This window comes from Microcaecilia unicolor, chromosome 2, assembly GCF_901765095.1.
Source record: "Microcaecilia unicolor chromosome 2, aMicUni1.1, whole genome shotgun sequence".
NCBI lineage: Eukaryota > Metazoa > Chordata > Amphibia > Gymnophiona > Siphonopidae > Microcaecilia > Microcaecilia unicolor.
In genome coordinates, this window is record NC_044032.1 from 552,403,117 (window position 1) to 552,419,566 (window position 16,450).

General features: G+C 43.0%; 1 protein-coding gene across 2 annotated transcripts in view; it reads left to right on the forward strand.

Annotated features, from left to right (window-relative positions):
• The first annotated feature begins 6,163 nt into the window (after positions 1–6,163).
• The window catches only part of CWH43 (cell wall biogenesis 43 C-terminal homolog), a 156,243-nt gene continuing 145,956 nt past the window's right edge, over positions 6,164–16,450 (forward strand). For both annotated transcript variants that reach the window (XM_030191366.1, XM_030191367.1), the window contains exon 1: positions 6,164–6,500. In XM_030191366.1, coding sequence (XP_030047226.1) covers positions 6,458–6,500 — 43 coding nt within the window. In that variant the 5' untranslated portion in view covers positions 6,164–6,457. The remainder of the gene's footprint in view (positions 6,501–16,450) is intronic.

Below are 16,450 nucleotides of genomic sequence, written 5' to 3' on the forward strand. Positions count from 1 at the left end.
GGGTACCCTCTGTCCAAAAATCTTTTGCGCATAGTTTGTGCCTTTTCTTTAAAATCACCAAGATCTGTGCAAATTCTTCTCAGTCTGAGGAACTGCGAATAAGGAAGATGCTGCTTTAAAGTGTTTTGGTGAAAGCTTTGGTAATGTAGATATGCATTCTTGTCTGTAGGTTTACGATACAATGTGGTGGTAAATGAATAAGTGGATTTTTGGATCTGAATATCTAAAAAGGGAATTGAAGCTGAGTCGTAATGCATTTGAAATTTTAGATTTGGATTTCTGGAATTCAGCCATGTGTGGAATTCTTCAAGACGTTCTGATGATCCTTTCCATATGATGAAGATGTCATCTATGTATTGTTTGTAGAGTCTGACTTCGTTCGTAAAAGGATGTTCTGTAAGAAAAGTCTCTTCAAAGTGTGCCACATAAAGATTGGCTAAATCTGGAGCCATGGAAGCCCCCATGGCGGTGCCTTTAATTTGTTGAAAAAATGTTCCTTGAAAGGCAAAGAAATTTTTTGTAAGGGCTATGGTGGCCAATGCTAGAATGAATGTATTTGGAATACGACAAACATCAGTTCTACCTTTCAATGTGAGATCTATTACAGATAATGCTTCTAATTGCGGAATGTTAGTGTACAGAGACTCTATGTCTAGAGTAACTAAAATTGTGTCTGTGAGATCTCCATCGAAATCGTGTAACAAGTTAATCATGTGGGTAGAATCTCGGACATACGATGCAATTTTTGGTACAAAAGGTCTTAAAAAGTGGTCAACAAAAATGGACAGAGGTTCGAGTAAGGATCCATTTGCGGATATTATGGGTCTGCCTGGGGGTTTAACCAAATTTTTATGTATCTTAGGTAATGTGTAGATAGTAGGAATGGTTGGACTTTCTACTAATAAAAAGTCTTTTTCTTTTTGGGTGATGTATCCTGCTGTGTGCGCAAACTGAACTATTTCTTTGATATCTTTCTGTAGATCTTCAGTGGGATCCAATTTCAAGGGAAGATAATATTCTAAATTGTACATCTGTCTATGAATTTCTGCTATGTAATCTTCTCTATTTTGCACAACTATGCCTCCTCCCTTATCTGCTGGTTTTATTACTATTTCATGATTGTTAGATAATTCTCTCATCGCTGTCTTTTCTGCTTTTGTAAGGTTATGATATCTAGGAAATTTAGTTTTTTCTAACTTTGAAATATCTGCCAGGATACACTGTTGGAAAGCTTGTATTTGTGGATCCATGTTACCTGGTGGACACCATTTGGATTTCTTTTTAACCACTGAATTTTCTATGTATGTTGTAGTGGATTCTGAAAAAAATAACGTTGTTTGCAATTTCCTTATAAATTTATGTAAATCAATCCTAGTTTGGAACGCATCATATTGTGCGGATGGTACAAAGGACAAACCTTTTTGTAATACAGAGGTGTGGTTATTGTTGAACATGAAATACATGAAATTTGAAAGATTAAAAATGGGTAAGTCTTTGGCCACTATCTCATTGTGTTCCAACCTCTGGCTCTGCCTCTCCCCCTGCCTCTCCCTCGCATGGGGGGGTATTGCCTCTGTGAATATTGGTCTCTGTGTTGGATTGAGTCTTGATCTAACTTCCTTTTGTCTCTCGCCCATATACGGTCTAAAAAAGACGCTCTTCCATTTTCCTCATGGTTTATAGCTGGACTGCTAGGAGGTGAAGTAAAAAACTCATCGGAATCACTCCTGATGCGTTTTTTACTGCGCAACTCAGTAGTATAGTTCAATGGCTGTGTTGTGGAATTGTGTGGTCTAGCATTGTGCAAAGGAGCAAAAGGACGACTTGAGCTGCGTGTACGTGATGAGGACATAGGGCGTCTGAAAGATTTCTTTCTGTCTCTTGCTTTACCCCACGGGTATACGTTGCCCATACGGTAGTCTCTCTCATCACGTTTAAATTTGTCTTTTTTAATTTGTTTATCCCATGCATGTTTGAATTCCATTACCGTTTTCATCTCCATCACCTCCCGCAGGAGGGCATTCCACATATCCACCACCCTCTCCATGAAAAAATACTTCCTGACATTAGTCTTGAGTCTGCCCCCCTTCAACCTCAATTCATGTCCTCTAGTTCTACCGCCTTCCCGTCTCCGGAAAGGTTCGTTTGCATATTAATACCTTTCAAATATTTGAACATCTGTATCATATCACCCCTGTTTCTCCTTTCCTCCAATGTATACATGTTCAGGTCAGCAAGTCTCTCCTCGTACAGTTTGCAATGCAAATCCCAAACCATTTTCATAGCTTTTCTTTGCACCGCTTCCAGTCTTTTTACATCTTTAGCAAGATACGGCCTCCAAAACTGAACACAATACTCCAAGTGGGGCCTCACCAACGACTTGTAGAGGGGCATCAACACCTCTCCTTTCTTCTGCTGGTTTTGCCCCTCTCTACGCAGCCTAGCATTATTCTGGCCAGGGCCTTCGCCTTGTCGCATTGTTTCTTCACCTTCAGATCCTCCAACAACAACACCCCAAGGTCTCTCTCCTGAGTCGAGCTTACTAATCTCTCCCCTCCTATCCGGTATCTCTATTTTGAAGAATCGAAGAAATAGAGAATGTATTTAATTGTACACATGGTCAAGGGGAGCACCTCATGAGCAAAAAGAAAAAAAAGACAAGCAGTAAATGCAAGTACCAGTCAACCCGGGACAATAAAATAACAACAGTTACATCTGGAGAGATAAGTAACCCACTCCTACTAATTAGTCAATTGATAGTACAAGTTTGAGGCAGTAACACATGTGGTCATCAGAATGTAATATAAGTCGACAGGGAGGAAGGGAGGTATAGTGCTGTGATAGTGGTTGCTGGTGCAGGTAAAAGCGTTATTAGCTCGACAACTAAGCACCTGATACTGAGCACTATTATATATTTCACTACACAAGAGGGTTGTGAATTTTAGTTTCAGAAAAATTTGGGTTTCCATAGAATGAACAAATGAATTAAAAGGGAAACTGAACGATAATACATCCGTCTAGTATATTAATTACATTTTAACTGCCAGAACCGCGACCATTCTTCTGACGTTCGCAGATCCCTTCTCATCGTTTCTACTCCCTTCAGAGTATCAACTCTATTGGCTATTTTTGTGTCATCTGCAAAAAGGCACACCTTTCCTTCCAACCCTTCAGCAATATCTCCCACAAATATATTACAGAACTAGTAAAAAAGGCCCGTTTCAGAAAGCAATGAAATGGGCGCTAGCAAGGTTTTGAGCGATCGCTGGTATGTGAGCCTTGCTCCCCGCCCTTATGTGCTGCAGTGCACGTGCCTACCTGCACAATGATGGGCAGTTGCAGCGAGTCCTTGGTGATGCTGTGCCCGCATTTCTTGCACGAACGTTGGCCGCTCTTGGCATACTCGGCCCGGTAGAGCTTCTCGCCTGCCTGACAGTCCTCCATGGTAATGGCTGCAGGATACAGCGGAGGAGAGGAGGACGCAGACCGTTGCCCCTCGCTGGCGCAGAGCCGCCTCATTGCTGCAGGCCGCCGAGCAACGGGTTGGTGAGGCAATGCCATTCATTCAGTGTCAGTGCTCCGCCCTCAACGTCATCACGTTGTGACGCGAGGGCGGGGCAGACACTAAACCGGATATCTATGCCACCTCAAGTTTCCGGCTGAGGCTTCATTAGAACGTTGGAGGTGCGTTTTATATATACAGAGATAGGCCCCAGCACTACCCCTGAGGAACTCCACTGCTCACCTTCCTTTCCTCTGAGTGGATTCCATTTACCACCACCCTCTGCCACTTGTCAGTCAACCAGTTTCTTATCCAGTTCACCACTTTCGGTCCTAAGATCAATCCTTTCAGCTTATTCACGAGTCTTTTGTGGGGGACCGTATCATAGGCTTTGCTGAAGTCTAATTAGATTACATCTAGCGCACGTCCCTCATCTAGTTCTTTGGGTCACCCAGTCAAAAAAGTCAATAAGGGGAAGGGGACTTGATATACCGCCTTTCTGAGGTTTTTTTTGCAACTACTATATTCAAAGCGGTTTACATATGTTCAGGTACTTATTTTGTACAGGGGCAATGGAGGGTTAAGTGACTTGCCCAGAGTCACAAAGAGCTGCAGTGGGAACTGAACTCAGTTCCCCAGGATCAAAGTCCACTGCACTAACCACTAGGCTACTCCTCCACTCATTTGGCAAGATTTTCCTTTGGTAAAGCCATGTTGGGTTAACTATCCTTTCTTTCAGCAGCGACTCCATTATTTTTGCTACCACCGACGTGAGACTTACCGGTCTGTAGTTTCCCACTTCTTCCCTGTCTCCACTTTCGTGAAGAGGGACCACATCCACTCGTCTCCAATCTCGCGGAACCTCTCCCGTCTCTAAAGATCTATTAAATAAAAAATTTTCAGTCCTTTGTGCCATCGTGTACATATTTTACACTATACAAGTGCACCCTCTAGTGGCATTAAAAAAAACTGTTTCCATTTTAACAGTACCTGCACTCTTCCTATATAATAATTCTCACCTCCAACAGGATGTGCTTGGGACCGTGCCTGCCGGAAGTGGTCTGCTAGGCAGGCACGCACTGACCTCAGTGACATCAGTGACAGACAATTTGGCAAAGCAAAACAATCTGAGTGCTGGCCATTATGACACAGGGTTGATAGGAGAGTTTTAAAAGACTGAAGGAACCGAAAGTGTTAAATGGGGAGATGGGGGAGTTCTGAACGACTGAAAGACATGAACATTTGGGAAAGGAAAACAATCTGAATGCTGGCCATTAGGACACAGGGTAGATACGAGAGTTTTAAAAGACTAAAGGAAATGAAAGTGTTAAACTGGAGAAGGGGGGGGGGGGGGAGTTGTGAATGACTGAAAGACATGCAAATTTGGGACAGGAAAACAATCTCAATGCTGGCCATTAGCACACAGGGTACATAGGAGAGTTTTAAAAGACTGAAGGAACCAAAAGTGTTCAGGGGGGGGCAAGTTCTGAATGAATTAAAGAAATGAAAATTTACAAGAGGAACACAATCTGATTGCCGGGCATTTGTACACAGGGTAGATAGGACACTAAAAAATGAAGGACGTGAAAGTATTACATCTTCGGGGAGGGGTGAGGAGGAAAGAGGTGGGGTATCTGGATACTGGGCGTTAGGGCCACGGGGGTACATAGACTTTTGAAAGCCTTAAGGAACCCAAAGTGTGGGAAGGAGGAGGAAAAGGATGGGAGGGAACGGGGTGAGGGGCATTAGGAACAGGGGAGGGGGCCCTGTCACACACTCTCATTCTCACACACACACATACACTGTCACACAGACAGTCTCACTCTGTCACACACCCGCACATTCACTCTGGCTCTCTCTCTCAAACATACACACTCCCAGGAAAACCTTGCTAGAGCCCGTTTCATTCGTTCCAGAAACAGGCCATTTTTACTAGTTAATATATGCAAGCCTGCAAAGTTTGAAAGCACACGATTCATTTCCTCATGTTCAGTTTTATGTTATCTTTTTCCATGTTTTGAATACCACTGGTACTTTCTAATATTCAAGCTCACTTATTTTAGCAGTGTCCCTTTGAATTCATCAGTATTGTCGCACGATCTTTTAAAAGTTTTCTCTTCCTTCTGTCCACACACATGCGCTAATTTTTGGTGCTATTTCTGTCTACTTTAATCTTTGTTGAACACAATTTAATTTGTGTAGTTGTGGGGTAACAATTAGCCCTAATTAATTTCATCCAAGACTTCATGGGTCATATGACCTGGCTTCTTCAAAGACATATCGAAGGGCAGAAGAACTGATCATCATCGCTGCTTTCACAATCTTTGGATTTAGGTAGCTGCTTCCCTCCCCCCCCCCCCCATAAAACTGGTTATGTTTGATTACTGCCTCTCTCATTCAGGATGTGTCCGTCATTTCAATTCCCACCCCGAGGCAGTCCGTGGCCACTTCAAACTTATTAGCGTGGGAAATATGAGGCACACAGTAGACGGTACAAACGGTGCCCCGGGCAAGCAGCAACTGGTACAACCAGCTGGCGTTTCGGTTCAACCTGTTGCTGAATCCGCCCTCTCGCTTCAAACCGGTTTCGTAAAACAGGAGTGATTGCAAAGCCCCAGCGGCAAGGACGCAATATCCGTGTCAGACTATAAGACAAACAAAACCAGCCTCAGATGCAACTTGTCATTGCCGCCCTCCCATCACGCCACGCCTTGCCCTCTCTTACTGCCCATTGCGGGCATTTGACCGCCCCCTGTGGTTCTTCAGCAGAGGACCCACGAGACTCGCGAGAACTGAGCCCGACTGCAGGGGGCGCCGCTGCTGGATTACTGCACCTGTCTAGGCTGTGACGAGAGTCTCCTCCACCACCTGCTTCTCCTCAAATATACCAACCAATACGGATAACGAGGTGCTCCTTACCAAGGAGGTTTTCATTCAGTCTCCTTGCACCTTACAATGAGTGCACTTTGGAAAGAAGTCTTGCTGGAAACTCTTCTTGGTATGCTACTTTTACTTTTTTTTTTGTCTAGCAGCAATATCACGTATGGATGTGGGTTGTAGATGCAAATTGTATATAATTAAAAGCATATATTTATGTAGTTTTGTTTGCATTTAATACTTAAATAAATTAAAGAGACTTCTTTATAGGTATGAAAACTAAAAGAGAACCAAAGTTGCCGGTAGCTAGGAAATCTTTAAACTGCATTTGAAAAAAAAAAAAATTTTTTTTACAAGGGTAAAACTGCTGTTGCTTTGGAGACAGTTGTTAGATGCCGAAATAAGTTGCAGACTAAATTTTAGTGATGGTAAATCATATCGGTGTTGTATCCGCAGATCGGCAAAGGAACAAGGATAAAGTAAGAGTAACAGGGCTGAAGGAGCTTCAGATCTTCAATTACCACGTTTTACTAGACTAGGGCTTCTCAACCCAGTCCTGGGACACAGCCAGTCGGGCTTTTAGGATATCCACAATAAATATGCATAAGATTGTTATATATACACTGTTTCCCTTGTATGCAGATCTAGTTCATGGATACTTATGGGAGATAGCCTGAAAACCAGAGTAGCTGGGTGTGCCCAGAGTACTAGGTTAACAAGCACACAGTAGGAGACACACATTGTTTGGTACTGATGACCTTCTTCTTATCTACCTTACAATAAATCATTGCAAATAAGAAATATACAACAAAGCACGTTTTTTTTTCTGTTGTAAGGATGAGAACTTTCTGCAAAGAATAGAAGTGAAGACCTGCCAAATGATTTTGGACCAGTCAGGTGCACAGTGAGGGGCAGTGCAGGAGTAAGAGGATTAGGCTGTGTGAATCCAGTCCTGTGATTGGCTGAAGCTCCTTTAGTGGCTTATGGGTATGAATGAAATTAGTTGACAATAAATACATAGAGGGATAGGTCTTATCAAACTGTACCAAACATTTATTTGGCTGCTCTTAGTGCTCAAGGCATTTGGAATGCAAGACACCTGACTGATACTGCCCAAGGGTTCTTAGAGCTCGGCTTGTGGCTTTCAGGAACTTTGTTGGAAACTTTGCTAGTATTACTAAATACTCAGATTATGTTAAGGTCCTGCTAACATTGGAGACTCTGTCTAGCAGATGGTGTGCTTGCAGTGCATTTTTGTCCCAACACAAGACACAAGCCAAATATAGTTCTTTATAATGTGGTAATTTTGAGAAGGGGGTCTCGTACAGTAATGGAGTTTGTCAACTTTTTCTTCTAGTGGAAAGGCATGAAATAAGAACAGCTGTTTGTTGGCTGTTGTTTCAACTTTCCACTCTGCTGTGCTGGTTTTGTAGAAGGCTGCCAAAATGTGCATTTCTTTACATTTCCTGGAAGAACATTCCAGCCCTTGCCCCAGAAAGATGCCTGTTAAATCTAAATAGGAGTTGGTTTATTCCCAGAAAGTAGTCAAATAGAATTGAAGTATTTGTTTTTCTGCAAGGAAGTATAAATTAAAGGGCAAAGTTTTGTGTTCGTTCCTCAGAGGGGGAAGAGAGACAGAAGGAGAGAGGCACGGGGGTTGCCAGTCTAACCCACGGCTGTCCCCTGGGGCACAATGTGCCCATAAGAAGAGGGATAGATCACTGGGGAGATCTGATCTTCAGAGGAGAAATGAAACTGCTGCCAAAATACAGCCCTGATGGAGAAAGGATTAGGAATCTGGGGAGCAATGGAGCTGATGGGTGCTGATACCTTAAAAGGCCAGAAGGTAATGCCTTACTGGGGTCATTGCAGCTCCTTGTGAATCTGGGCAAGTCACTTAACCCTCCATTGCCCCATGTAAGCTGCATTGAGCCTGCCATGAGTGGGAAAGTGTGGGGTACAAATGTAACAAAAAAAACCTGCCTAAGAGAAAGGGAACACTATGGAACATAGCGCCAAGAGAGCAGGGGCGTAGCCAGACACCCAGAAGAACCCCACCCAGTCCTACAGGTGATTTGGTCTCTCCTTCTCTCGTCTGCGTGCCATATGGTCTCAAACATCCCCCCTCTCCCGCATACCTTTTAAATAGCAGATTTTCACTGGCAGTGAGCAGCAACTAATACACACTGGTCATGTTGGCCCTACAGCCCCACTGCTGCAACTTCCTGTTTCCTCATTGGTGGGAATATGTCAGAGGGAAGGCAATGGGGCCGGTGTGAGCAGTATGTATCAGTCACTGCTTGCTGTAGGTGAAGATCTGCTATTTACAAGGTATGCAGGAGGGACAGTTGTTGGGAGTTTTCAGCTAGTGGGGCTTCGGAATCCCTGCCAACCACATCATAGATATGCTGGTAGTGGGTGGGCCTAGGCCCACTGTTACCACCCATCTCGGCTGGATGTGCTCCCAGATACCTGATTGTTGTAGTCGTGGCGAATATCCAAGGAACACACACTCGCAGCCGAGGGAGTGGAAAAAATAAACTAACCTCGTCCTTTACTCTCAAAGAATAAAGGTGGAAAAGAAGCTAAATTTAGGATTTGTTCCTGAACTGGAAGAACCGCACCGCCAGATTTGCAAATTATCTTTTTCTTTATTGAATACAAATGCAAACAAATTTTCATTCAAATAAACTCAAATTCACAATTAGTGTGTGGCTTAATAGAACTACAATAACATATTCAACATTCAAATGTAGTTTTACATGTATACCCTTAACTTTTTCTGTTTCTTTCAACAAAATCACCTAAAAAGGCAGAAAAGGACCTTTTCAGATAAATATTTAAATTGTCTTTTTATCAAAATCAGATATTTGTTTTAATACTCTTTCCTTGCTATTGATGTCAGAATTTGAGTCTTTATGGGTATTATGGATGTTTGTGCAAGGATCTCACTTGAATCCAGAACACTTAGGCAAGTCAGGAAAACATGGATTTTTTTTTTTATATTTGATGTTGTTCTGTTCTTTAGTTTTCCCTTTAAGATGTTGTGAAAAAAAATAACATATTCCTTTCAACACCCTTGGCAATGTCACTTAGCTGTAGTTGAATTTATTTAGGTGATGTCTTTCTTGCGTTGGAGCTCATCTGGAACCCTTCAGAGGATGACTCCCCCAGATTTCTTCTTCCTAAACCTCACTTATAAAGAAAATAACCAGGGAAGCAAAATCTTAAACTCCCTGCTTGTCCAGGAACTGACTCCACTCTGGTGACAATTAATCAGTTCTCAATACTGTGGCCACACTCTCTAATTGAAATAAAATAAGTTAAAGGAGTACTCACTTCACAGCCTATTTCTCACTGTTAATTCCCTATTATAAACTGTTGCAGAAGAAAGCTTTTGCACTGCATTCAGGGATCTCACACAGTAACCCATTCCATATTCAAATAGTAATACAACATTCCATCTCACAGACTTCACATAAAAACATAACATTTCCCTGCAGCTATCAGATCAATCTGGAGAATACAGCACACTCATACAAAAGCAGTGCTTAATCTGCCACCTGACAAACCTTGCACTGAACTCAGAGCACTCACAAACAACACACCTTTCCCCACAGACACAGCCTAATAGCTTCTTTCTCCAAATAACAGATTCACCTTCAATTTCCCCTAAATCCCCCTTTAAATTCTAGCACATTTCTTTCCCTGACACCCTTATAGTTTCTCTCACTTAGTATAACTACCAGCAGAAATCACAGTCTCCCACACTCCTGTGTCTCAACTGTTTTTCCCTATTCTAAAAAGAGTAGGCAGCCATGTGTCCACTTAATACCTTAGTATACAGACTCTCATGCCACAAAATTGTAACTTCACTTTTTATCTCTTGGAACCCAGTTATATCTCTGAAACACCCTTCACACTCACCTCAGCTCACTTTCAATATCAAAGTACCCTTTTTCAATGTCACTTATCTCACTTTAAACTCAGAAAACATACTTTTCTTAGATTTCACACACCCAGTAAACATTTTATTCACTCTCTCTCCATGTTCAGCCCTCGTCTTCAGTTCACACATCTCCCTAGCAACTCACCCCCACCCCCTAGAGGAACATCTGACATCACTCAACCAATCAGCTTGTCAGGAAAAGACAGGTTTTATTCTCTGATCTGTTTTAGAATCTTGGCTGTCCCTTCCCCCCATAAAAGTTACTGCAAAACTTCCTATATAGAGAATTTTAAAGTCAAATTTTAACCTGACTTGTACCCAAAACAGCAAGGAACATTTTATAGTACAATCCCCACTTAATCATGGTTTATTTCTTGAAAAATAAAACCATATTTAAGAAACATCTCACACTTTCTTCAGCTAACTGCATTAACAATTCCCAAACTAACTTTAAACCTTTTCCAGCCAGCAGCATCCACCAAAACCCTGGAACTGCCCCCCCCCCCCCCCCCACCCAGAGCCCCAGGAAAAAAAACATTTAATATATGTTACCATATATTACACCACCCTTGGCTACGCCACTGCAAGAGAGAGAGAGAGGTGTGAAAGATCTATAAGCATGATACAGAGAGCAATGCTCAGAGGAAACCAATGCTCATAAATCCTTTGAAACTTTTTGATACCTTTTTTTAAATCATTTTAGTTTGTTTTTATGGATGCTTTGCCTCTTGTTTTCCCAGCCCCTCTTTTGTATCTATCTGTACATTCTTGGAGAACCTAATTAATAGGAATTTTATTACAATTAAGAACAATTTCCCAGCCATGTTTTTGCTTTTGACTTTATTGTGCCTATCTAATATTAAATCCTATTGCTGAAGCCTGTCATTAGGGGACACCTTTGATGGTCTCAGTGCATTGAAAAAGGTTTTTGGGAGATTTGATGTGCTTTTAGCTACAGATTCTAACTTTGTGCACCAACTTTTGAGGTCAGAGGTCATACACTCTACTAACCTTAGAAAAACAACGCTTCATTAAGCTGAAGGGAGAGAGATTGAAGAAATAAGGAGGAATAATTCTTTATGGAGGAAGTGTAAGCAGTGGCGTAGCCAGAAGGCTATTTTTGGGTGGGCCAATGGGTTGGATGGGTGGACACTAGAGTTGCCAACTTTTTGAAAGAGAAATAGTCACCTAATGCACCCATGCTTTGTCCCTACCCCACTCCATGCTCCACCTCGCTCCCAATTACTTCAGTGAGGGTAACAGTGCAGGCTTCAGTGGCCAATTGAGAGCTAAGGGAAATACGAGAGACTGCACTCTTCTTCAGCCCCCATTAAACCACAGTCCTCCAACACACAAGTGGTATTGAAGCCAAATACATTCCACATCTGGAGAACCTCCTGGCCTTCCACCAACAATGGATGCAGCTTAGAGCAGGGACATTTCCCCATAAAACTTGCCATACATAGAAATTTTGGTAATCTCAACAATATACATATTGTAAAGTAATTAAACAAAAAATCTATAAACAAAAAGTCACTCAGAATCTAGAGCAAATCTACCATGCCAGCACTAACTTCCAAAACAAGGATCCTACCTATGAAAAGGTAGTGCCCTAAATAGTACAGTGGGACCCTAAAATATTGATACATCCGATGTTTTTTTGTAGGAAAAAAGATGCCGATACTCATTATGGGTGGGGTCACCACATATGGCTCCACCCCTATGATAGCCACACCCCTTATACCAGCCATGGCGCATATAAACAGACATAATTGAAAATATTATACTAGTATAGGAGAAAAAAATAACGTGATTTTTTTTTCATTTTTAATTCTGTAAGCTGTTACAGCTCCAGTATACTCAGTGCAAAATAAGACAGCAGTTGTAAATTCTCAGATTGGACATACTCCAAAAACTAAAATGAAAATAAAATGATTTTTTCTACCTTTGTTGTCTGATGACTTTGTTTTTCTATCCATATTGGTCCCAGTCTCTGATTCTGCTGCTCTCCATCTGTTCTCTTAACTCCGTTTCCAGGGCTTCCTTTCCATATATTTCTTTACTTTCCTCCTTTCTTCTTCATTTCTTGCTCTACATCCATAAGTAAAGCTGGGTCCTCCTCCATGGAATTGACTGGAGGAGGTATAACGTGGATCCAGCTTTTGCCTATTTTCTCCATATACGTGCAGTTTTTCTTCTCTCTTCCCTTTCCCTCATCTCCATCCATGTGCATCTTCTTCTTCTTTTTCTTTCCTCCCCTCCATCCATGTGCAGCATTTCTCCTCGCTCTTCCCACCCCTGTATCCATATAAAGCAGTAATTCTCTCTCCCCTCGCCTCCATTCAAGTCCAACATTTCTCCTCTCTCCCCACCAACACCTCCATCCATCCATGTCCAGCAATTCTCCTCTATCTCCTGCTCTCCTCTCCATCCATTTCCAGCATTTCTCCTCTCTTCCCTCCCCTCCCATCCATGTGCATCACCTTCCTCTCTTCCCTCCCCTCCATCCATGTCTAGCATGTCTCCTCTCCCCTGCCCTCCCGTCCTATGTCCAGCGATTCTCCTCTGTCCCCTGCCATCCATGTCCAGCGACTCTTCTTCCCCAAGCCCATCCTCCTCCCAGCCTGTCTTCCTTATCCACTGCCTGACAGCGAAGCAATAGAAAGGCTGCCAGCGTCTGACTCAGCAGTGTGAACGGTGCAGCTATTGAGAGAGGCTGGCATATACAGAAATCCAAGGTTGTATTTTCCTACAGACAGCATAGGCTTTTGTTACTTGTTCTATAGCAGAAGTTCAAATTTTAACTTTTTGGAAAGGGACCCCAGAGTGGGAAGGTCCACTTTAGACGATTCTAGATTTGACTGACTGAAAATGGGCCATCTTCACCTTCGGTGGAATTTATACCCCAGTTCTCCATAATCAAATGTTGGAATGTGTCCTCTCATTCCCCTACTTGGGAGCTCTGTTTACTGATCCAGGTCTTCCCCATTCAGCATGACTATAGTGTAAGGGCTGGAGAAGGGAGTAAAGCAATGCTCTACAACAGTCTTTCCCAAGTCTGGTCCTGTAGTACTCCTTGCCAGGCATGTTTTCAGGATATTCACAATAAATATACATGAAAGAGATCTGCATATAATAGACGCAATGTATGCAAATATATTTTGGATATCCTGAAAACCTGACTGGCAAGGGGTAACCCAGGACTGGATTCAGGAAACACTGCTCTAAAATGTCTGCCCAGCCACACACTGCCCCCCCCCCCCCCCCCCCCCCAAGCAGGCAGGCAAGACTAAACAGGGAGACATTAATTATTTCTGTCCTGATGTGTCCACTTTAGCCTCCTATTCTCCTCCTCACATCTTCCCATCTTGTATCATCAGGCAGTGAGGAAAAACAGGACGGGAGGGGATGAAACAGACCCAGCTTAGCCTGTGGTTCTTTTATCCCTAGGGCTGCTTTATCTATTAGGCAAACTAGGTGGTAACCTAGGGTGACACCTTCTAGGAGATGAAAAAGAACTGAAGTCAAAGCAAAATAGACCCTTATAACCACACAGAAAAATGTCTACTTGTGCTTTTAATTCTTTTCTACTACTACTTTCATTTCTATAGCACTACTAGACGTACACAATGCTGTAAACTGAACATGTAAGGGACAATCCCTGCTTGACAGAGCTTACAATCTAATCAAGACAAACAGGACAAATAGGGGAATTTCTTAAGGTGGGAATGATAAAACAGACACAGGAGTAGTATACATCACATGCATTTGTCAAAATTAATTGATTTTGACAGGTGACTTGCCCACTTCTGGGTTTTCAGCCAATCAGAAGGGAGGACACACCAAGCCACGCCCACCCCATCACCTCAGATAATGTCTTGGCTGTCCCCAAACCCTGCCCCTTTGGGTGAAGGTAAGGATTCCACAGGTATTGAGGTAGCCTGAGTCCCCGCCAAAAGAGAGGATTCCACAGGTATTCAGGTCGCCAGGATCCCTGCTGAAGGAAAGGATTATGCAGGTATTGAGAGAGCCAATGTAGATGGCTGCCACTACTGTATCCATCATGTCACTGTCTGTTACCACAACTAGCGTCCATCTTGGACACACAGACTGCGGGCTTCTGCTCCTTTGTGAAAGGAATTGAAAGCCTAACGAGTCAGCCCCCCCCCCCCCCCCACACAGTTTCTTATGCAAGCTAAAAACAGAGGAGGAGAAGGTCAGTCGGTCTATTATTTTGTTTTAAAACCTAAAACTGCTGTTATTCAGTAAAAACAGCTTTGAAAGTAAGTACAAGGTATCCTTTAGAAAGAAAAAAAATATAAGAAAAAGAAAACAAAATGTCTATTTTCTTTCCTATCAGAAAAAAAGGTTAATCTGAGCATGCGCAACTAAATTCCACTGAGGCTACAGAGGGTGATGCCAGTTTTTCTTTTTTATGTCACTTCCCATCACATGACCCCATCCAAGATGATGGCTAGTAGTGGTAACAGGAAGTGATGTGATGCATTCAGTAGGAAGCCATCTTGGAAAATGGGTGTGGCTGTGAGGACCCTTCATGACATCACCAACAGGGGTGGGGCTTAAGGGGGCAGAGCTCTGCAAAGAGGTGGGGTTTAGGTGGGGCTATGCAAATAAGTTAGGCAAAAGGGGCATGGATTGGGCGGGGTCAAGACATCATATCTGGTAACATCATCTGAGGGAGTGGGCATGGCTTTGGCATGTCCTCACTTCTGATTGGCTGAAACCCGGAAGTGAGCATGTTACCTGTCAAAATCAATCAATTCTGACAAATGCAGATGAGGTACACTACTCACGGGTACTGAACAAGTGAATAGGAGTTAAAAGTGGCCTTAAAAAGGGTGGGTTTTATTTGAAGACAGAGCTGGAGCTTGACCTACTGATTCAGGAATTCTATTCCAGGCATATGGTGCATCAAGATAAATGGAACAGAGTCTGGAGTTGGGCAGTAGAGAAATGTATAGATAAGAGAGATTTACCTGATGAATGAAGTTCCCAGGGAGCACTGTATGGATAGATGAGAGTGGAGAGGTACTAAGGAGATGCAGAGTGAATGCACTTGTAGGTCAATAAGAGGAATTTGAATTGTATGCGTAATTGTGTACGGATACGATGAAGTGACTTGGGGAGAGGGCTAATATGAACATAATGACACTGGCGGAATATAAGTCATGCAGCAGAATTTTGAACAGATTGAAGGGGAGAGAGTAGAGTCAAAGATGACCCCAAGATTACGAGCTGATGAGACAGGGAGGACAGAGATAGAGAATGGGGGAAGAGGAGAGAGGGGTTTAGGGGGAAGATAAGAAGCTCAGTCTTGGCCATGTTTAGTTTCAGAATGCGGTGAGACATTCAGGCGGCAGTGTCAGACAGGCAGGCTGGCTCAGACTTGGGCCTGGAGTCCTGCTGAAATTTCTGGTGTGGAAAAGTAGATCTGGGAATCATCAGCATAAAGGTGATACTGAAAACCGTGGTAAGAGATCAGAGCACCAAGGGAAGAAGTATAGCTGGAGGAAGGAAGAGGCCCCAAGACTGATCCCTGATGTATACCAACTGATAATGGGATAAAAGTGGAGGAGGATCCACTAGAGCATACACTAAAAGTGCAGTGGGAGAGAGAAAACCAAGACAGAACAGAGCCCTGAAATCCAAATAGGACAGCATATCAAGGAGTAGGTTCTGATCAACATTATCAAAAGCAGCAGATAGATCAAGAAGGATAAGGATGAAATAGAGACGTTTGGATCTGGCCAGGAACGGGTCATTGGAGACTTTAGCAAGGGTGGTTTTCAGTTGAATGTAGAGGGTGAAAACCAGATTGAAGTGGATCAAGAATGGCTTGATATGAAAGAAAGTTAAGACAATGGTGCTGAACAGCACCTTCAAGTATCTTGGATAGGTGTCAGACTTGTGAGTTCTTGTACCAAGTAGAGTGCTGCTGAGCCCGGTACTTAGACCAGGTTCTGCTTGGCGACCAGACAACCCTGGGTTTCACCAGCGCTGACCGCCGTTCCCCAGAGGTTGAGCCCCTAGGTGCGGGCGTTCTCCAGGACTTACGAGATGGAGCTGGAAGTGGGGTGGTGAATGTATTGGCCAGGCAGGCA